At 36.4% G+C, this 23707-nt stretch overlaps 1 protein-coding gene across 5 annotated transcripts in view; it reads left to right on the top strand.

The window, feature by feature from the left end:
* Window positions 1-23707, top strand: part of SCAPER (S-phase cyclin A associated protein in the ER) — a 518574-nt gene that overhangs the window by 226443 nt on the left and 268424 nt on the right. For all 5 annotated transcript variants that reach the window (XM_042941318.1, XM_042941317.1, XM_042941313.1 and 2 more), the window contains one exon: window positions 1769-1905. In XM_042941318.1, coding sequence (XP_042797252.1) covers window positions 1769-1905 — 137 coding nt within the window. The remainder of the gene's footprint in view (window positions 1-1768; window positions 1906-23707) is intronic.

Below are 23707 nucleotides of genomic sequence, written 5' to 3'. Positions count from 1 at the left end.
GCTAGTTTGACCTTGAGCTTTGTGGCTGTGGACATAATACCAAACCTCTCTGAACCATTATTAAGTATCTTGTAAAATGTAAACATATGGCCACCTGTTTTATGGTATTGTGATGATTATAGGAAATAATGTGTTCAGGTTAGCCCTTTGCTGATCATGTATTAATTAAGCATTCAAAAATGGTAACATGGATAATGATTTCACATATGACTTGCTTTATACCATGTATCCTTAGAAGATATGGTAAGAGGATTATCTTTATTTATATTATTGCTTTTGTTTGATTTGAGACCTGGGTATTTTTTTCTAGTTGCATTTGAAATGGGAAACATTCTGGGAAGAGTAACTGTATGTGGGGAACATAAGCATTTTGTTGTGGACTATTATTTTGGAAATGCTTATGATGGAAATACTTTATCTAAGTGGAAATTTGTAGTAGACAGTTTGATATAGGAGTGAAGTTCAGAGGAGAGGTCAGAGCTAGAGCTAAAAATTTGGGAATTGCCTGTGTATAAATAATATTTCAAGTCACTGCACTTGATGAATGAGTTTGGATAGAGAAGTATATAGCTCTGGGATGTTCCAACATTTGCTCATGCAGAGCAAAAGAATCCAACAAAGAAGACTTAGAAGGTGCAGCTGGTAAGTTAGGAGGATAGTGTAATGTCTGGAAGCCTAGTGAAGAAAAAGTGTCAGGAAAGAGGAAGTGATCTACAGGGCTAAGGGTGTTAGAAATTTGAGGAGATCTAAAACAACTTCTAGAAAAGAGTGTGTGGAGAAAATAGTTTAAGGTTCCCTAATTGCCTGGCAATACTAGGGGCCATTTGAGTATGACATTTGTAATGTCATAAATTTAAAGTGAGAGTAGTCAACACAGTTCATAATTACAGCCACATTAATCTGGCCAGGTATGGGCACAGAGTAGGGTGGGAGTTGGATTTAGAATTGGGATTTTGCCATGCAAGTATGAGTAAAGAAGAGAGGGGAAGGGAATGTACATGCTGTGTACATGCAAGGAAGTGATTATAGTAATGGGCTGTAAAATCTAACATTGATAAGGAGGGACATGGGGCCAGAATCTGTGCGCTCCAGCCAAACCACATCGCTGTTTCCAGTAACCACATTCTACTTTCATCTCTTTTTGTGTGTTCTGAAATGCCTTTTTTTTATTTTTCCTTTCTGCCACCTTTCCCAACACTCAGCTCAAACAAACACTCATATATCTAATATCTGTATGTTCAAATTCAGTCCATTCTTCAAGAGATAGCAGACATGGTACTTCTTCTTGAAACCTTTCCCCTTTACCCCCAGTGAACATTGCTTTTGTTTCCCTTTTGGGCTCCTATAGCATCCCATCTTTCTAATCGACACTTACTACTGGATATTATAGATTTGTGTGTGTATGTGTGTGTATACACACACACACACACACACACACACTCACACACATATATACATATGTACATTTACATATACACATACATTTTTTTTTTTTACCTCTCAATGCTGTGTGGTTGTGAGGGATAGGGATATGTCCTTGTATCCTTAGCATTTATAACAGTTGATGTACAGAAAAGGTTTGATAAGTCCATGAAAATCTTAAGTAAAACATTTCTTCAGTGTTTTCCAAAGGAATTGTGAAAAACAGAATTTCGTAAATATTACTTTACTTTTATCTATATACTTTTTTATACTCACTGTAGTCTGTAGCAATGCTATGTTATTCTTTAACCATCATCAATGTTATTATCATTTATTTATCTTGCAGGAGCATCTTTCATTAAAGAAGTATATTATTGACATTGTGGTTGAAAGTGCAGCTCTACCAGAACCATTGAAAGATGGAGAAGAGAGGCAGAAAAATAAAAAAAAAGCCAAAAAGATAAAAGCCCGGATGAACTCCAGGTACCATAAATATCCTTAAAAAGAAAAGAAAACAAAAACTTTAGTGATATATCCTTGCTAATGTATATCTAAGGAAGACCCTGTGCCCTCCCAAAAAGTTTAAACTTGTTTGCTTCAAGAAAGCTTTGAAAATAATACTGATGAGCCTAATTTATAGCCACTTTCTTTGATTGAGAAAGAAAACTGCGTATCGATCTAAAGCCCTTGCTTTCACCTGTTAAGAGCTCTTCTTATAATTGGATGCCAAAGCCTTGCCAAACCTGTGCCTCCTCCAGCATACAGTAGTATGTTTAAGTATGTGTAAACTAAGCCTATTTTTCTTTCCAACTATTGATTTTTAAATGAGGTATCAAAGAAAATCAATAGCAATCAACAAATAGAAGTCTGCTGGCTATAGTGTCAAATCCCATGACTAGGTTTAATCAATTTGGTTGCTGTCACAACAAGAAAAAGTTCAAGAAATATCTTGAAATGGAAAGTGAGTTGTCAGACCCGTAGTTTATCATCAGCCTCCAAAGTACCATCTGAGGATCAGACAGCTATGTAGTACATCATTGCCTTACATGCTTGTAGCATCATCTGATGACTGATGAGTCTTATTCAGGACACAAATGTAGTTCCTCAGTAGTAGATGATTTTTGCTATTTGGGAGTAGGTAATCTAAATGTGTTGTTTTACCTTTATCAGCAAATGTCTTGAAAGTTGGAGAAGCTTGATCCCATGGGATTATAGCAATATAGTTCTAGAATAACAGTGAATGATGGTTATCACTCAGTAGTTTCCAATTTCAGATTGTAATCAAAGGTGTCCATTTCATCTTACAGAATCAATGAAAACTTCAGAGTATTCATTCAAGCAAAGAATAGAAAAGGCTTTTTTTATTGTATTTTTTGAGATCCCACTAAGTTTCTAAAAATAGTTTCACAGTGCACTTGAGGGTATTACTGACCTTCATTTCTAGTTTATGCTAAGAACTTACCTCCTGACACTGAAATGCTATACAGCCCATTTTTGTAAGCTCTTTTTTCTCTATGTACATATTTCCTTGGTAAGCTCCCACTATCTGTGGTTCTAAATGTCCTCTACTTGGTGATGACTACCAATTTTATATCTGCAGTTTTACTCAAACACAAGCTCTTGCTGTTTCCAGAACCCCTCTTTGACCCCATAGTCTTCTCTGTCACAGTAAATAGATACTTTATTCCACCTTTTATGCCAAAACCCTTACTTGACCTTTCTTTCTCCCACATCTCACATCCAGTCCAACTACAAATGTTCAAAATTTGACTACCTCTCTCTAACTTCACTGCTTACCCTGAACCAATCCTTTATCATCTTTCACCTGAGTTACTGTACTAGCTCTGTGATTAGTATCCTTATTTCTGCCTTTGCCTCCTTGTCTATTCTAAATACTCTATCCAGAGTGAGCCTATTAAAATGTAAGTCAGTCATGTCACTTCTCAAAACCTGAGGGCTCTTTACACCTCAGGTTTCCTCTCCCCACATATATCCATACACTTAGCTCCCTTATCTCCTTCGGTCTTTGTTCAAATGTCACCTTTTCAATGAGGCTCTCCTTGAGAGCTTAACTTGTTTTTTCTTTTTTTTTTTTTTGTTTTTTTGTTAATATAAGTAATGGTAATTTATTAAATAAAATCTTAAAATTATAGGAAAAATACCTATAATTCTGTTGTTAATAATTTGGCTTAAATATCCTCTTTATGCATACCTACCTATATCTATAGACTTTTTTCTTCATTGTGGTATGATATATTTAGGTGAAATGTAGAGATCTCCAATGTAGGGTTTGTTGACTTTGACAAATCTAGGTACTCATGTAATCCACACCCATCAAAATTGTCTTTGTACCTCTTTCCAGTCAGTTTCTCACCAGCCCTAGTGCTTGGTAATCACTGATCTGCTTTCTGTCATTATGGATTTCTTTTTCCTGTTCTGGAAAGGCATACAAATGAAATCAGACTCCTTTGTGGCTAACTTCTTTTACTAAGTGTATTGTTTTTGAGATATATCAGTGTTGTTGCATGTGAGATAGTTTGTTTCTTTTTATTGTTGCACATATCCATTGTGTGCATATCCTATAATTGTTATTTATTCATCTGTTGATAGACTTTGGGTTTCCAGTTAGCATTTGTAAGTTAAGCTCCTGCCAGGTCTTTGGGTATATATGCATTTTCATTTCTGCTGGGTAAATACCTAAAAGTGGAATACCACACCATTTTCCATAGTGGTTGTACTCTTATGCACTCCTGTCAGCAATCTGTGGGAGTTCCAGTTTCTCCACAATCTTGCTAGTACATACTTAATGTTGTTAGTTCTTAAAATTTTGCCCTATTTTCAGTGAGAGTGTAGTGTCATCTCATTGCAATTCTAATTTACATTTCCTTAGTGACAAATTATATCAAACATCTCTTTATGTGCTTTTTAACCATTTGGTATCTTTCTTTATGAAATGTGCATTGAAGGTTTTTGCCTATTTTAAAAGTTGTTACCTTACTTTTGAGTTTTTTTATATGTTTTGACTACAAAGTTCTTTGTCACATATGCATTGCAAATGTTATCTTGTAGTCTGGAAATTGTCTATACATTTTCTTGAAGATAGCCTTTGATAAGGAAAGGTTTTTACTTGTGATGATGTCTATTTTGGGTTTTTGGTTTCTAAGAGATCTCTGCCTAAACAAAGGTTTAAAAAAGCCTCTTATGTATTTTTTAGAAGTTTTGTTAAGTTTTACTTTTGCATTTAGGCTATGACTGATCTCAAATAAACTAATGGGCAGATGCCTAGGCCCAAATTTATGTTTCCGTACAGGTAACCAGTTGTTCCAACACTATTGCTGAAAAGGTTTCTTTTCCCATTATACTCTGTTAGCACTTTGGTTTAAAAAAAAAAAAAAACAAACAGACTTATGAGCTCTAATAGTTTTGTGCATTTATAAGATTTCTTTATGTACATAAACATATCTGAGAATAAAAACAGGTTTTTTTTTAATTATATAATATTTATTTCTTTTCATTGTTATCTTCAGCAAAATTTTTTTTTTTATTTTTTATTTTTTAATATATGAAATTTACTGTCAAATTCGTTTCCATACAACACCCAGTGCTCATCCCAAGAGGTGCCCTCCTCAATACCCATCACCCACCCTGCCCTCCCTCCCACCCCCCATCAACCCTCAGTTTGTTCTCAGTTTTTAACAGTCTCTTATGCTTTGGCTCTCTCCCACTCTAACCTCTTTTTTTTTTTTTTTTTCCTTCCCCTCCCCCATGGGTTTCTGTTATGTTTCTCAGGATCCACATAAGAGTGAAACCATATGGTATCTGTCTTTCTCTGTATGGCTTATTTCACTTAGCATCACACTCTTCAGTTCCATCCATGTTGCTACAAAAGGCCATATTTCATTCTTTCTCATTGCCACGTAGTATTCCATTGTGTATATAAACCACAATTTCTTTATCCATTCATCAGTTGATGGACATTTAGGCTCTTTCCATAATTTGGCTATTGTTGAGAGTGCCGCTATAAACATTGGGGTACAGGTGCCCCTATGCATCAGTACTCCTGTATCCCTTGGATAAATTCCTAGCAGTGCTATTGCTGGGTCATAGGGTAGGTCTATTTTTAATTTTCTGAGGAACCTCCACACTGCTTTCCAGAGCGGCTGCACCAATTTGCATTCCCACCAACAGTGCAAGAGGGTTCCTGTTTCTCCACATCCTCTCCAGCATCTATAGTCTCCTGATTTCTTCATTTTGGCCACTCTGACTGGCGTGAGGTGGTATCTGAGTGTGGTTTTGATTTGTATTTCCCTGATAAGGAGCGACGTTGAACATCTTTTCATGTGCCTGTTGGCCATCCGGATGTCTTCTTTAGAGAAGTGTCTATTCATGTTTTCTGCCCATTTCTTCACTGGGTTATTTGTTTTTCGGGTGTGGAGTTTGATGAGCTCTTTATAGATTTTGGATACTAACCCTTTGTCCGATGTGTCATTTGCAAATATCTTTTCCCATTCCGTTGGTTGCCTTTTAGTTTTGTTGGTTGTTTCCTTTGCTGTGCAGAAGCTTTTTATCTTCATAAGGTCCCAGTAATTCACTTTTGCTTTTAATTCCCTTGCCTTTGGGGATGTGTCGAGTAAGAGATTGCTACGGCTGAGGTCAGAGAGGTCTTTTCCTGCTTTCTCCTCTAAGGTTTTGATGGTTTCCTGTCTCACATTCAGGTCCTTTATCCATTTTGAGTTTATTTTTGTGAATGGTGTGAGAAAGTGGTCTAGTTTCAACCTTCTGCATGTTGCTGCCCAGTTCTCCCAGCACCATTTGTTAAAGAGACTGTCTTTTTTCCATTGGATGTTCTTTCCTGCTTTGTCAAAGATGAGTTGGCCATACGTTTGTGGGTCTAGTTCTGGGGTTTCTATTCTATTCCATTGGTCTATGTGTCTGTTTTTGTGCCAATACCATGCTGTCTTGATGATGACAGCTTTGTAGTAGAGGCTAAAGTCGGGGATTGTGATGCCTCCTGCTTTGGTCTTCTTCTTCAAAATTACTTTGGCTATTCGGGGCCTTTTGTGGTTCCATATGAATTTTAGGATTGCTTGTTCTAGTTTCGAGAAGAATGCTGGTGCAATTTTGATTGGGATTGCATTGAATGTGGAGATAGCTTTGGGTAGTATTGACATTTTGACAATATTTATTCTTCCAATCCATGAGCAGGGAATGTCTTTCCATTCCTTTATATCTTCTTCAATTACCTGCATAAGCTTTCTATAGTTTTCAGCATACAGATCTTTTACATCTTTGGTTAGATTTATTCCTAGGTATTTGATGCTTCTTGGTGCAATTGTGAATGGGATCAGTTTCTTCATTTGTCTTTCTGTTGCTTCATTGTTAGTGTATAAGAATGCAACTGATTTCTGCACATTGATTTTGTATCCTGCAACTTTGCTGAATTCATGTATCAGTTCTAGCAGACTTCTGGTGGAGTCTATCGGATTTTCCATGTATAATATCATGTCATCTGCAAAAAGCGAAAGCTTGACTTCATCTTTGCCAATTTTGATGCCTTTGATTTCCTTTTGTTGTCTGATTGCTGATGCTAGAACTTCCAGCACTATATTAAACAGCAGCGGTGACAGTGGGCATCCCTGTCGTGTTCCTGATCTCAGGGAAAAAGCTCTCAGTTTTTCCCCGTTGAGGATGATGTTAGCTGTGGGCTTTTCATAAATGGCCTTTATGATCTTTAAGTATGTTCCTTCTATCCCGACTTTCTCAAGGGTTTTTATTAAGAAAGGTGCTGGATTTTGTCAAAGGCCTTTTCTGCATCGATTGACAGGATCATATGGTTCTTCTCTTTTTTTTTGTTAATGTGATGTATCACGTTGATCGATTTGCGAATGTTGAACCAGCCCTGCATCCCAGGAATGAATCCCACTTGATCATGGTGAATAATTCTTTTTATATGCTGTTGAATTCGATTTGCTAGTATCTTATTAAGAATTTTTGCATCCATATTCATCAGGGATATTGGCCTGTAGTTCTCTTTTTTTACTGGGTCTCTGTCTGGTTTAGGAATCAAAGTAATACTGGCTTCATAGAATGAGTCTGGAAGTTTTCCTTCCCTTTCTATTTCTTGGAATAGCTTGAGAAGGATAGGTATTATCTCTGCTTTAAATGTCTGGTAGAACTCCCCTGGGAAGCCATCTGGTCCTGGACTCTTATTTGTTGGGAGATTTTTGATAACCGATTCAATTTCTTCGCTGGTTATGGGTCTGTTCAAGCTTTCTATTTCCTCCTGATTGAGTTTTGGCAGAGTGTGGGTGTTTAGAAATTTGTCCATTTCTTCCAGGTTGTCCAATTTGCTGGCATATAATTTTTCATAGTATTCCCTGATAATTGTATCTCTGAGGGATTGGTTGTAATCATTCCATTTTCATTCATGATTTTATCTATTTGGGTCATCTCCCTTTTCTTTTTGAGAAGCCTGGCTAGAGGTTTGTCAATTTTGTTTATTTTTTCAAAACACCAACTCTTGGTTTCGTTGATCTGCTCTACAGTTTTTTTAGATTCTATATTGTTTATTTCTGCTCTGATCTTTATTATTTCTCTTCTTCTGCTGGGTTTAGGCTGCCTTTGCTGTTCTGCTTCTATTTCCTTTAGGTGTGCTGTTAGATTTTGTATTTGGGATTTTTCTTGTTTCTTGAGATAGGCCTGGATTGCAATGTATTTTCCTCTCAGGACTGCCTTCGCTGCATCCCAAAGCGTTTGGATTGTTGTATTTTCATTTTCGTTTGTTTCCATATATTTTTTAATTTCTTCTCTAATTGCCTGGTTGACCCACTCATTCGTTAGTAGGGTGTTCTTTAACCTCCATGCTTTTGGAGGTTTTCCAGACTTTTTCCTGTGGTTGATTTCAAGCTTCATAGCATTGTGGTCTGAAAGTATGCATGGTATAATTTCAATTCTTGTAAACTTATGAAGGGCTGTTTTGTGACCCAGTATATGATCTATCTTGGAGAATGTTCCATGTGCACTCGAGAAGAAAGTATATTCTGTTGCTTTGGGATGCAGAGTTCTAAATATATCTGTCAAGTCCATCTGATCCAATGTATCATTCAGGGCCCTTGTTTCTTTATTGACTGTGTGTCTAGATGATCTATCCATTTCTGGAAGTGGGGTGTTAAAGTCCCCTGCAATGACCACATTCTTATCAATAAGGTTGCTTATGTTTATGAGTAATTGTTTTATATATCTGGGGGCTCGGGTATTTGGCGCATAGACATTTATAATAGTTAGCTCTTCCTGGTGGATAGACCCTGTGATTATTATATAATGCCCTTCTTCATCTCTTGTTAGAGCCTTTAATTTAAAGTCTAGTTTGTCTGATATAAGTATGGCTACTCCAGCTTTCTTTTGGCTTCCAGGAGCATGATAAATAGTTCTCCATCCCCTCACTCTCAATCTAAAGGTGTCCTCAGATCTAAAATGAGTCTCTTGTAGACAGCAAATAGATGGGTCTTGTTTTTTTATCCATTCTGATACCCTATGTCTTTTGGTTGGCGCATTTAATCCATTTACATTCAGTGTTATTATAGAAAGATACGGGTTTAGAGTCATTGTGTTGTCTGTATGTTTTATGCTTGTAGCGATGTCTCTGGTACTTTGTCTCACAGGATCCCCCTTAGGATCTCTTGTAGGGCTGGTTTCGTGGTGACAAATTCCTTCAGTTTTTGTTTGTTTGGGAAGACCTTTATCTCTCCTTCTATTCTAAATGACAGACTTGCTGGATAAAGGATTCTCGGCTGCATATTTTTTCTGTTTAGCACACTGAAGATATCGTGCCAATCCTTTTTGGCCTGCCAAGTTTCAAAAGAGAGATCAATCACGAGTCTTATAGGTCTCCCTTTATATGTGAGGGCACGTTTATCCCTTGCTGCTTTCAGAATTTTCTCTTTATCCTTGTATTTTGCCAGTTTCACTATGATATGTCGTGCAGAAGATCGATTCAAATTACGTCTGAAGGGAGTTCTCTGTGCCTCTTGGATTTCAATGCCTTTTTGCTTCCCCAGTTCAGGGAAGTTCTCAGCTATAATTTGTTCAAGTACCCCTTCAGCACCTTTCCCTCTCTCTTCCTCCTCTGGGATACCAATTATGCGTATATTATTTCTTTTTAGTGTATCACTTAGGTCTCTAATTTTCCCCTCATACTCCTGGATTTTTTTTATCTCTCTTTCTCTCAGCTTCCTCTTTTTCCATAACTTTATCTTCTAGTTCACCTATTCTCTCCTCTGCCTCTTCAATCCGAGCTGTCGTTGTTTCCATTTTGTTTTGCATTTCGTTTAAAGCGCTTTTCAGCTCCTCGTGACTGTTCCTTAGTCCCTTGATCTCTGTAGCAAGAGATTCTCTGCTGTCCTCTATACTGTTTTCAAGCCCAGCGATTAATTTTATGACTGTTATTCTAAATTCACTTTCTGTTATATTATTTAAATCCTTTTTGATCGGTTCATTAGCTGTTGTTATTTCCTGGAGATTCTGTTGAGGGGAATTCTTCCGTTTGGTCATTTTGGATAGTCCCTGGAGTGGTGAGGACCTGCAGGGCACTTCCCCTGTGCTGTGGTGTATAACTGGAGTTGGTGGGCGGGGCCGCAGTCCGACCTGATGTCTGCCCCCAGCCCACCGCTGGGGCCACAGTCAGACTGGTGTGTGCCTTCTCTTCCCCTCTCCTAGGGGTGGGATTCACTGTGGGGTGGTGTGGCCCATCTGGGCTACTTGCACACTGCCAGGCTTGTGGTGCTGGGGATCTGGCGTATTAGCTGGGGTGAGTAGGCAAGGTGCACGGGGGCAGGAGGGGCAGGCTTAGCTCGCTTCTCCTTAGGTGATCCACTTCAGGAGGGGCCCTGTGGCAGCGGGAGGGAGTCAGATCCGCTGCCTGCGGAGGTTTGGCTCCGCAGAAGCACAGAGTTGGGTGTTTGTGCAGAGTGAGCAAGTTCCCTGGCAGGAACTGGTTCTCTTTGGGATTTTGGCTGGGGGATGGGCGGGGGAGATGGCGCTGGCGAGCGCCTTTGTTCCCCACCAAACTGAGCTCTGTCGTCCGGGGGCTCAGCAGCTCTCCCTCCCTTTGTCCTCCAGCCCCCCCGCTTTCTGAGCAGAGCTGTTAACTTATGACCTCCCAGACGCTAAGTCGCGCTTGCTGTCAGAACACAGTCCGTCAGGCCCCTCCGCTTTTGCCAGCCAGACTCGGGGGCTCTGCTTGGCCGCGAGCCGCCCCTCCGCCCAGGCTCCCTCCCGTGAGTCTGTGGAGCACACACCGCCTCGCAGCCCTTCCTACCCTCTTCCGTGGGCTTCTGCGCTTGGCTCCGGAGACTCCGTTCTGCTAATCTTCTGGTGGTTTTCTGGGTTCTTTAGGCAGGTGTACGTGGAATCTAAGTGATCAGCAGGACGCGCTGTGAGTCCTGCTCTTCCGTCTCTCTCCTCAGATGCCTTTTTCTGCATCTATTGAAATGGGCCTTTTAATTTTATCAATGTAGTACGTTATATTGATTTTTATAACAGCTTTATTGAGATATTCACATACTATACAGTTCACCCACAAAATCTACACAACTCTGTATTGATTATTGGGGAATAATTGACATACAACATAATGATTTGATATTTTTATGTATTGTGAAATGATCACTACAATAAATCATTAACATCTGTCACCATACATAGTTACTGAATTTTTTTCTTTTTCTTTAAGATTTGCTCTCGTAGTCACTTTCAAATACATAGTACACTACATCCCCATCACATTTATTTTATAACAAGAAGTTTGTACTTTTTAAAAAAATTTTTTTAATGTTTATTTATTTTTGAGAGAGAGAGAGAGGGAGAGGGAGAGATAGCACAAGCAGGGGAGGGACAGAGAGAGAGGGAGACACAGAATCCAAAGCAGGCTCCAGGCTCTGAGCTGTCAACACAGAGCCTGACATGGGGCTCAAACCCATGAACTGTGAGATCATGACCTGAGCCAAAATTGCGTAACTGACTGAGCCACCCTCATGCCCCAGAAGTTTGTACTTTTTAACTCTCTTCAACCATTTTGCCCACCTTCATCCCCCACCTGTGACAATCACCAGTCTATTCTTTGTGAAGAGCTTGGTTGATTTTGGGTTTTTGGTTTGTTTTTTTTTTTTTTTTTTTTTGGTCGTTTTGTTGTTGTTACCAAAATGAGATCATATGGTATTTGTGTTTGTTTGACTTATTTCACTTAGCATAATGCCCTCAGAGTCCATCTGTGTTGTTGCAAATGGCAAAATTTTATTCATTTTTACGGCTGAGTAATATTCTATTGTGTATATATACTTATACACACCCCACATTTTCTTTATCCATTCACCTGTTGATAGACACTTAGGTTGTTTCTATATCTTGGCTATTGTAAATAATGCTGCAGTGAACATGGGGTGCACATATCTTTTCAAGTTAGTGTTTTCACTTTCTTTGAGTAAATACCAGAAGTGTAATTACTGGATCGTATAGTACTTTAATTTTAAGTTTTGTTTTGTTTTTTTGTGGAACCTCCATACTGCTTTCCATAGTGGCTATGCCAGATTACATTCCCAGCACAAGGGTTCCCTTTGTTCCACATCCTCACCAACAGTTGTTACTTCTTGTCTTTTTGATAGCCATTCTGACAGGTGTGAGGTGATATCTCATTGTGGTTTTGATTTGCATTTCTCTGATGATTAGTGACATTATACATCTTTTCATGTGTATGTTCCCCATCTATATGTCATCATTGAAAAGTGTTCAGATCTTCTGCCCATTTTTTAATCAGATTTTTTGTTTGTTTTTGAGTTGTATGAGTTCTTTGTATTTTGGAGATTACCCTTTTATCAGATGTATGATTTGCAAATATTTTCTCTCTCCTAGTAGTTGCCTTTTCATTTTGTTAATGGTTTCTTTTGCTGTGCAGAAGTTTGCTAGTTTGATGTGTTCACACTTGTTGATTTTTTGGTGCCAAATCCAAAAAAATCTTCACCAAGACCAATGTAAAGGAGCTTACCACCTGTGTTTCCTTCCAGGACTTTTATGGTGTCTTGTCTATAATCCATTTTTGGTTAATTTTTATATATGGTGTAAGATAGTGTTCCAGTTTCATTCTTTTGCATGTGACTGTCCAGTCTTCTTAATACTATTTACTGAAGACCCTGTCCTTTCTCTGTTATTTATTCTTAGCTCCTTTATTGTGTATTATTGACCATGTATGTGCATTTTTCTTTTCTGGGTTCTCTTGTTCTATTGATATATATGTCTGTTTTTATGCCAATACCATACTTTTTTGATTACTGTTACTTTGTAATGTAGTTTGAAATCAGAGTATGATACCTCTAGCTTTGTTCTTTCTCAGGATTTCTTTGGCTGTTTGGTTCTTTTATGGTTTCATACAAATTTGAGAACTGTTTGTTCTAGTTCCATGAAAAATGTCATTGGAATTTTGATATGGATTGCACTGAATCAGTAGATTGCTTTGCACATTATGGACATTTTAGCAATATTCTTCCAATCCTTGAGCATAGAATATCTATCCATGTATTCAATGTTTTCTTCAATTTCTTTCATCAGTGTCTTGAAGTTTTTATAGTGTACAGGTCTTTCACCTTCTTGGTTAAATTTAATACTGGATTTTTTTTGATGTAATTATAAATGAGATTATTTTTTAGGTTTTCCTTTCTGATAGTTATTAGCATATAGAAATACATCAGATTTCTATATATTGATTTTATACTCTGCAACTTTACTAAATTCACTTATTCTTACAGTATTTTGGTGGAGTCTTTAGGGCTATATAGTATCATGTCATCTGAAAATAGTGACAATTTTATTTCCTCCTTATCAACATAAATACCTTTTATTTCTTTTTCTTGCCTAGCTTCTCTGGCTAGTACTTACAATACTATGCTTAATAAAATTCGTGAGAGTAGACATCCTTGTCTGTGGGAAATAAGTTTAAGAATTCTGTATGCTTGCACCAGTGGGTTAACAAGGCTTAGGGCAGAAAGCCACTACAGGGCAAAAGTGCCCAAGGCCAGTCATTAAGTAAGACAAAGCATAGAGGTGGAAAGCCGCCACCTGGGTGAAAGCGCCCAAAGTTAATCACTAACTAAAACAAGGCTTAGGGCAAAAGGCTGTCTCCACAGGATGAAAGCATTTGAGAACAATTAGAGGTGGAAAGCTGCTATGGGGTGAAAGTGCCCAAGGTTAGCTAATGAAAAGGGTGCTTTGTTAGCCTTGAGGCAGCATGCTCCAGCAATCTTAAACTTCAGAGATAACAGCTAGTTGGCTCTATTGTCACAGAGAAACACTGTTCACCTGGCATCTGGCACCAATATAGCATTGTGCTTTAATCTCAACTTCTAATGCCACTCGCTTCCCAAACCCTTTGCTTCTTACACAAATTAATGGTCACTATCTTATTGTTTTCTTCTGCGCATTCACTGCATTTGTAAAACCTTGAGAGCTCAATAAAATAGAGACAAAACCTCTGTTTGGGGCTCTTGTCTCCTCCCGGATATCAGCCTCTCTCGTATTCAATTCTGTGTCCACTCTCTTGCTGGACAAGAGAGAATTCCAGACTCAAAGTCTGAGACACTTGTCATGTTCTTGAACTTAGAAGAAAAGCTTGCAACTTTTGACTTTGTCATATATAGCTTTTATTGTATTTAGGTATGTGCTCCCTATACCCATTTTGTTGAACGTTTTTATCAAAAATGGATGTTGAGTTTTATCAAATGCTTTTTCTGGATCTATCAAAATGATGCTATTTTTAATTTTCATTTTGTTAACGAAGTGTATTATGTTGATTCATTTGGGAAAATTGAACCATATGTGCAACTTGGGAATAAATCTCAATCATAGGGTATAACTCTTTTAATGTGTTGTTGAATTTTGTTTGCTAATATTCTATTGAGGATCTATAATAATTTTTGAATATTAAATCAAGCTTATATTCCTGGAATAAACACCCTTTCCTTAGTATTTATTATCTTTTCTATATATCGTTAGATTTAATTTACTAGCTCTTTATAAAGGATTGTCACATTTATGCTTATGATGAATATTGATCTGTAGTTACCTTACAATGTCTTTGTCTGGTTTTGGTATCAAGAGAATGTTGGCCTCATTAAATGAGTTTGAGAACTAGTCCCTTTTCTATTTTTGAAGGGATTTCTAGATGATTGGGTTTTTCTTATTCAAATGATAATATTCATAAGTGAAGTCATATATCTTCCATCAGTTTTGGTAATCTGTGTCTTTCAAGTAGTTTGTCCATTTGATCTAAGTTGTTGAACTTATTAATGTAAAGTTGCATACAGTTGTCCATTATACTTATGGTTTTTGGTACTGTACATAAGAAGGTTGGAAGTCAACACTCACTCCATCCTAACAAAAAGTCAAAATCTGAACAAACTGAAAAATTAGCAACTCTTCTTAGGATCTGTAAGACAAGTGAAATAAAAGGGCAAACTGCAGCCCCTAAAAGTGGAGAAACAGACAGGCAAGTAGAGACTTACAGGTTACTAGACCAGATACCTATAAGCAGAAACCTCTGTAGAAACCAGTACTGGGATAAGAAAACCTGCATCTCTGGAGGTTCAGTGTGGACAAGGCTTAGAGTCAAAACTACAGGATATCCCCACACTTTGTTAAGTTTTACCTCCAAGAGCTTGACCATGTTCTTATATTGAATGCCAGAGAAAAATCTTGCCACACTTCTACTTCCAGCATGAGGAGGGGATAAGGAACCATTTTGAAATATAAAGATGCCTGCCCTGAGGCAAAAGTATTTAATCAGAGCCTAATATGCTGGTGGTTTAGCAGAGATTAATTGACTTGAGGGAAGGAAAATACCTTCCCTTTAATCTTTCACCTGAAGGAAGGGAGAGAGAAGGGAAATACTCAACTCCAGCCCATTTTAGCCATTCTGTCCTACCTCAGGGAAGAAAAGAGCCTGAGAAGCACTTGTGAAGTTTAAAGTTAACAGGCCCTGGTACAATAAAAGACAGACATAATCATGGGAGTAGAGAATGTTCTCCTTCTCTCATACCTTATTACCATATTACTAAAGGCCTATTTATAACAGTTCCATATACTCTGTCTATATCATGTCTAGCTGTCAAGTAAAACTACAGGACTTACTAAAAGGTAAAATATGGTTTGAAGAGACAGAGCAAACATTGGAGTTAGACTCAGATATGCTAGGGATATTGGAATTGTTACACTGGAAATTTAAAACAATTTGATAAATATGCTAAGTGTTCTAATGGATAAAGTTGACAGCATGCAAGAAGAGAGGACAATTTAAGCAGAGAGAAATTCTAAGAAAGACTAAAAAAGAAATACTAGAGGTTAAAAACACTGCAGTAGAAATGAAAAATACCTTTGATGGGCTTATTACTATACTGGACATGACTGAAGAAAGCATCTCTGAGCTTCAAGATATTGAAAAAGAAACTCCCCCACCAAACCCCTGAAATAGACTCACAAATACAGAGAACAAATTGATGGTTGCCAGGGGGACATGAGGGAGAGATGAGTGAAATAGGTGAAGGGGACAAAAGGGTACAAACTACTAGTTATAAAATAAATAAGTCATGAGGGTGTTACGTGCATAGGGAATATAGTCAATAATACTGTAATAACTTTTTATGATGACAGATGATAACTACACTTATGGTGAGCATTTCACAACGTATAGAATTGTGAAATCACTATGTTGTATACCTGAAACTAATATAATATTGCATGTCAACTGTACGTAAATAAAAAATAAAAATTCAGGGTGGCTTGGTGGCTCAGTTGGTTGATTTCAGCTCAGGTCATGATCTCACAATTTGTGAGATCGAGCCCTGCATCGGGCTCTATACTGACAGCGCATGGCCTGCTTGGGATTCTCTCTCTGCTCCTCCCCTGCTTGTGCTGTCTCTCCCTCTCTGTCTCTGTCTCTCTCAAAATAAATAAACTTAAAAAAATTAGAATTAAAAATAGTGTTAGGTGTGTGAGACAGTTAATTAAAAAATACTTTAGTAAAAAAGAAAAAACTTCCAAAACCAAAAGCAACAGAAAAGACTGAAAAAAAAAACAACCCAAAACCCTCAAAACATAATATCTAAGAACTATGAGACAACTACAAAGCACATAACGTGTAAATGAGAATACAGGAAGGGGAAGGTAGGGCAAAAGGAACAGAAGCAGTATTTGAAGCAGTGATGACTGAGAATTTCTCCAAATTAATTTCAGATACCAAACCACAGATCCAGGAGACTCAGATAACCTCAATCATGATAAATGATTCCCCTTCCCCCCCCCCCACCCCCGCCAAAATCCAAATGACACTTTGGCATATATTCAAGCTCAGAAAAACAAAAAGAATCTTGAAAGAAAGCAGACGGAAGAAAATGCCATACTTATGGTGGAACAAAGATAAGAATTACATCCAGCTTCCCTTCAGAAAGCATGCATGAAAGCTCATATGGAGCATTCATTAAGGTAGACCACATTTGGGGCCAGAAAAGACACCTTAACAAATTTGAAAGAATAGAAATCATATAGTGACTATTATTAAACCACAGTGGAATTATAATAGAAATCATGATTAGAATGCTGAAATTTCCCCAAATGCTTGGTGATTAAAGAAAACACTTTTAAATGATACATTGGTTAAAGAGGAACTCTCAAGAGAAATTTAAAAATTATTTTAACCTAAATGAAAATGAAAACACAAGTTACCAAAATTTGTGTGATTCAGTAAAAGCAGTACTTAGAATTAAATTTGGATATTAGAAAAGAAGAAAGATCTAAAATCATCTAAGATTCCACCTTAGGAAACTAGTAAAAGAACAAATTAAATCTGAAGTAAGCAAAACAAAAGAAATAAAAATTATTGCAGAAGTCAATGAAATTGAAAAGAAATCAATAGAGAAAATCAAGACCAACACCAATAATACTAGTTCTTTGAAAGATAGATAGCATTGGTAAACTTCTAGTTAGGCTAAGAAAAAAAGGAGACACAAATTAATATAAATGGAAGAGGGGATATCAGTAAGATCCCATGGATATTAAAAGGATAATAAAGAAATATTATGAATATCTTTTTTCCCACAAATTTGATAACCTAGGTGAAATCAACAGTTTATTAAAAGACACAATTTGCCACAATTCACACAAAGAATAGACAATTTAATAGGTATATATCTATTAAAGAATTTGAATCAATAATTAACTTCCAAAATGAAGTACCAGGCCCAGATGGGTTCACTGGTAAAGTCTACCAGACATTTGAGGAAATTATACCAGTTGTGTACAGTGTCTTTCAGAGTATAGAAGCAGAAGAAATACTTAACCAACGCATTCTATGATGCCACCATTATTTAATACTAAAACCAGGCAAAGATATTAGAAGACAAGAAAATAGATCTCTTTTGTGGACATACATGCAGAAATCCTGAAAATAATATTAGCTAGTTAAATCCAACAGTGTACAAAAATAATTATGACCAAGTGGGACATACCTCAGATATGCAAGGCTGGTTCAAAATTTGGAAATCACTTAATATAATCCATCACCTCCATAGACTAAAGAAGAAAAATCACATGATCATGTCAGTAGATGCAGACGAAGCATTTAACAAAACCCAGCACATATTCACAACAAAAACTCTCAGTAAACTAGGAATAGAAAAGAACTTCCTCACTTTTTTAGAATATCTACAATATATGTGCAATTAATAAAATACTTAATGGTAAAAACCTGAAGCTTTCCCACTAAGATCAGGAACAAGGCAGGGATGTCCTCTCACCATTCATTTTCCACATCATAATGGAAGTCCTAGATAATGCAGTAAAACAAGAGAAAGAAATAAAAGGTATACTGGGCATCATGGGGAAGAAGTAAATAAAACTGTCCTTGTTTGCAGATGACATGATTATGTACATAATAAATTTGGAAGAATTGACAAAAAGCCCTCCTGGAACTAATAATTATAGTAAGGTTTCAAGATGCAAAGTTAATATACAGTGGTCATTTTTCTCTTTACTGGCATTGAATGTAGAATTTGAGATGGAAGAAAAAAACCACAATACCACATACATTAGTAACCCCCCAAATTAAATACTTAGGTATAAACCTAACAAAATATGTACAAGCTCTATGTAGGAATACTACAAAACTCTGTTAAAAGAAATGAATGGTAGTTATATACCTGACACTAATGTAATATTGTATGTCAACTATACTCAAAAAAAAAAAAAAAGAAATGAAGAGCTATTATTCCATGTTTATGAATGCAGAGAATATTGTCAAAATGTCAGTTCTTCCCAGGTTGATTGCATTGATTCAATGCAATCCCAGTCAAAATCCCATCAAGTTATTTTACGGATATTGGCAAACTAATTCCAGAGTTTATATGGAGAGGCAAAAGACCCAGATTAGCCACTATACTATTGAAAGAGAAGAACAAAGTTGGAGGATTGACAATACCTGACTTCAGAACTTATTATAAAACTATAGTAATTAAGACAGTATGGTATTAGCAAAAGAATTGATAGATAGATCAATGCAAAAAATAGCCCAGAAATAGACCCATATAAACAGAGTGAACTGATCTGTGACAGAGGAACAAAGACAATACAATATGGGAAGGATAGCCTTTTCAATAAATGGTGTTGGATGACTGGACATCCACAGCTAAAAATGAATCTGGACACTGATTTTACACTTTATACATGTCATTTTACATTTGTCCAAACCCACAGAATATAGAACACTTAGAGTGAATCCTAATGTAAACTATGGATTTGGGGTGATAATAATGTGTCAGTGTAGGTTCAATAGTTGTAACAAATGTACCACTCTGTTGGGTGTTGTTGACCTTGGGAGAGGCTTAAGCATGTGTGGGGCAACAGGTATATGGGGAATCTCTATACCTTTCTCTCAATTTTTCAGTGAACCTGAAATTTCTATAAAAAATATAGTCTTAAAACATTTTTTTCTATCTTTTTAAACCTCTAAGATTCTATAGTGACATGGCTTTTTTTATTCCTGAAAATTGCGATTGTATTCTTTGATCACTCTGGCCAGGAATTTATCAATTTTAATTAATGAACTTAATTTATGAACTTTCACTGTCATTTGATTTTCATTTTGTTGTATTTCATTTATTTATATTTTAAATTCTTTCTTCCTGTGTTTTCTTTGTATTTATTTTGTCTGTCTCTCTATATTCGTATTGTATCAGTTAATAAAGAATATTAACATTTATTATTATTCATATTCATATTCATTTATTATAATAATATTATTTCACACTTCCATTTCACACTTCAGTATTTTCCAGTTTGCTTCAAATTTTCAAGCTTTGTTGCTAGGTACATACAAATTTAGTATTATTTTATATCCTTGAAAAATTGATCCCGTTACCATTATATTTCTTAATATTATGATTCTTAATATTAATAGCTTCTTAATATTTCTTATGATTAAGTCTACTTTATCTAACTTTATCTATCTACTACTATCTATCTACTTTATCTAACTTTAGTATTCTCATGATAAATCTTTTCCCATTCTTTTAGTTTTAAACTTACAACTTTATCTCCTTATATATTTTTGTGTATTTCTTATAATTGTCATATGTGAGTCTTCCTTTTCTGTCTTTTCTGATACTGTCTATTTGCAGTTTTTAATCAGTTTATATTTACTGAAACTATTGCTGTGGTTGTTTTATGTTTTTTAATTAAAAAAATTTTTTAATGTTTATTTAATCTTGAGAGAGAGAGTGCGAGCAGGGAGATGGGCAGAAAGAGAGGGAGACACAGAATCTGAAGCAGACTCCGCTCTGAGCTGTCAGCAAGTCTGATGGGGGGCTGAAACTCATGAACCATGAGATCATGACCTGAGCCAAGTCGGTCGCTTAACCAACTGAGCCACCCAGTTAACATTTGATATATGTGACACTCACTACCTCACCTGAATTGTAAACTCCTTTATGGCAAAGTCTATGTCTTATACATATTCCCCTTTTTTACATGGTGAAGTAACAGGTGTACAGCAGGTGTTTCCTTTTACTCAGGGATTACTGTCCTAGGCTACTAGTTGATACATGAAAAACAGTAATTCCGTATATACTTTAGGAATTTTCATTGTTGTTCATAACAGAAGGGCTAGTATGATACTAGTTAATCTATAATGACTGAAAACAAAATTGTCAAGCGGCATTATCAACATTTCCCCAGTTATTTTTGCTTTAGCACTTACCATCTTCTAAAGTACTATGTATTTATTATTTATTATACTATGTGTATTAGTATACATATATACTATGTATTATATATATTATACTATATTATTTAATATAGTATGTATATTATTATTTATTTACACATTGCTTTTCTCCCACTGGAATATATACATGAGGATTTTTGTCTCTATTGCTGGCACCTATTAGGTTTTCAACAAACATTAGTTAAAAAGAATTAGATGAGATTGGATTATGAAAATAGTGTTCATATCACTGGGATTTCTTTGGCTTTATAAAAGTAGAGAAAAGAACTATGAATTTACTTTCATAAATCAGAATTCAGCCTTGAGGCATGATGGTCCATTCCAGGTTTCATGGTTACAGTTAGTGAGGGTAAGGCTGTAGGGACCTGATTTTAGATGATGTAAAACCAGAGATATTTGGTCTTCCTTTGACACCAGCTAGATGAGGGACATTGTCTAATGGCAAAGCCAGAATTAGCAGGTGGTTTAAATTGTGGGTATGTGTTCTAAAGCTAATTAGTAAGGTTCTATATGACCTATACTGGATGAACTGTGAGAGTGTATGTGGTTCCTTGAAAGTTTTGACATTCAGGCAAAAAATTTATTCTGAAAGAGGAGTCCATAAGAGGAGTCAGAACTTTGTTTGCTGCTGGAAATTAGGTGGAAAGGATCCATCATGTGGTGCAGAAGACCAAGAAAAGCAGTCTAGTAAAGCTCTAATCACTAAACTGCATTTTAGAACAGAAGTGTGATGACGTTAAGCAAGAAATTACATTTGTGGGACAGATTGTCATTGATCTGGAGTTTGAATGGAGGTAGGAATGAGCAGGGGAGAGAGCTGCTAGTTAGAGCAACTATTAGAGTCATAGGTTTTCACTGTATATAGCCAGACCTGTGTCTGCAGTATTGGCAGCTTGCATATCACCTTTCAGTTATCCAGTGGTAATCACTAGGATAACAGAATCCTTATCTCTGAGAATAAAGGACTTTCAAGAAGATGTTCTGAAATGATGGAAGGAGAGCAATGAGAGAATGAAGGTGTGTGTCTATGTATACCTATATACATATGAATAAATATAGGTATGTAAACATAGAAATGAATATTTGAGAAGAGAAAGTGAATAGCTATCTGTCCATAATGTGTTTTAGAGGTAAATTCAGGTATAGATACATGCACAGACAAACATAGAGTCTGCCTTGAATTTATGTTTGAGATATGATAGGGTTAATCCTTGGCTTACCATTGACCAGTGAGCCCAGCCATGGTCATGGAGACTGTAGTTGAGCAGAAGAGAGGCAGGGGAAAGATATAAGGGCTAACAACTATTATAGGATTCTGATGTAGAACTTTAAGGTGAAACCTTTTGCATCCTTTATATGTGTTGGTTATGTCCTCTGTGGTCTTAAGGAATCCATTCAACACATTATTCAGATATTTGAATGATCAGCAAACAAAAGTGAATAGAACATAACTTCTACCCTTGTGACGTTTACAAGGTGTTAATAGAGATAAATTACGTATAAATAACCCTTATATGAGACAGTGTGTCCACAGTAGCAGAAGAAAGGTACAAATAAGTATTTAGGTGAACTCCAGGGAGAATAAACTTAGTTATGCCTGGGTAGTCAGGGAAGACTACTTATACAATTGATGATGATGATAAAAATAAATACATATAAACAAAAAGTGGCTCGTATTTATTAGGCTCTTTATTATGCCCCAGATATTGTCTTAGACTAGAAGTACCCATTATAAGCAAAATTAAAATAGTCTGTGAGTGTTCATTGTGTTGGTAATCCTAAGAGCAGAAACTTGAGTAATAGTTTAGATAGCCAATAATAAGGAGACTATCAAGTAATGTATGGCATGATGTTTTTAGAATATGTAACATGGGCATGTATTTATAATGTGGAATATGGAAATCCACTGTATGCTTTTAAGAGAATGAGAGTGAAAAAGTTTGACCTGAAAGACTCTCTGAGACCCTCTGGAAATCAGATTATACTCTAAAAACTATCAGCCAATTAAATAAGAAAAAACTCAATTGATAACAAGTGTTGTGTTGCTTTGCAATATGAATTGAATCATGAAACAGGACAATGATTTTCAAACTGTGATCCTTATACTTCTTGCATTGGAGTCAATTGAGATCCTTTTTAAAAGGTAGATTCACACCTAGACTTCAGCTATTATTGATTCGGATTCACTTGGTTTTAGTTGAGAAATCTACATTTTAACAAGTTTTTAACTCCTAATGTACCTAACAATTTGATACCTAGTGTTTATAGGAATTTAGAAGTATGGAATCTTAGAGCTAGAAAAGACCTTAAGAATTTAGCTAGTTCTATTGCCTCATCTTACAAATGGAAGAAAACGTAGGCTCAAAGCCTAGGGTTCTAAAGGCTACAGTTATAATAAAAAAAATTGTTTTAACTTCCTCACACATAATTAGACAATGGTTCGTTAAAGATCAAAATTAAATGCCAGAATGTTTGGCACAGACATGTGGTGGAGGAGATGGATAGAAGAAAGAAATCTGAAATAGATTATGTAGATGTCTTGATGTGAGCGAAGGAGACAGGAAGAAATTGCTGATGACCCTAGAGATTCTAGCTATATACCAATGTCCTTGACTGAAGCAGAGCCAAAAGAAGGAAATTCTGGCTTTTGTGACAACATGGATGGACCTTAAGGGTGTTAAACTAAGTGAAAAAAGTCAGAGAGACAAATACTATATGATTCCACTTATATGTGGAATCTGAAAAAGACAAACTCATAGGAACAGAGTAGAAATGGTGATTGTCAGTGGCTTGGGAGTCAAGGAAATGAGATGTTGGTCAGAGTACCAACTTCCAGCTATGAAATGAATAAGTTCTGGGGATCTAATAAACAGGTTGGTGACAATCATTAGCAATACTATATAACTTGAAAGTTACTAAGTATATACTAAATGTTCCGTCACACACACAAAATGGTAGTTATATGGGTAT

Source organism: Panthera leo, chromosome B3 (assembly GCF_018350215.1).
Source record: "Panthera leo isolate Ple1 chromosome B3, P.leo_Ple1_pat1.1, whole genome shotgun sequence".
NCBI lineage: Eukaryota > Metazoa > Chordata > Mammalia > Carnivora > Felidae > Panthera > Panthera leo.
Note: the sequence above shows the minus strand (reverse complement) of the source record. Positions and strands in the feature narration are given on the sequence as shown.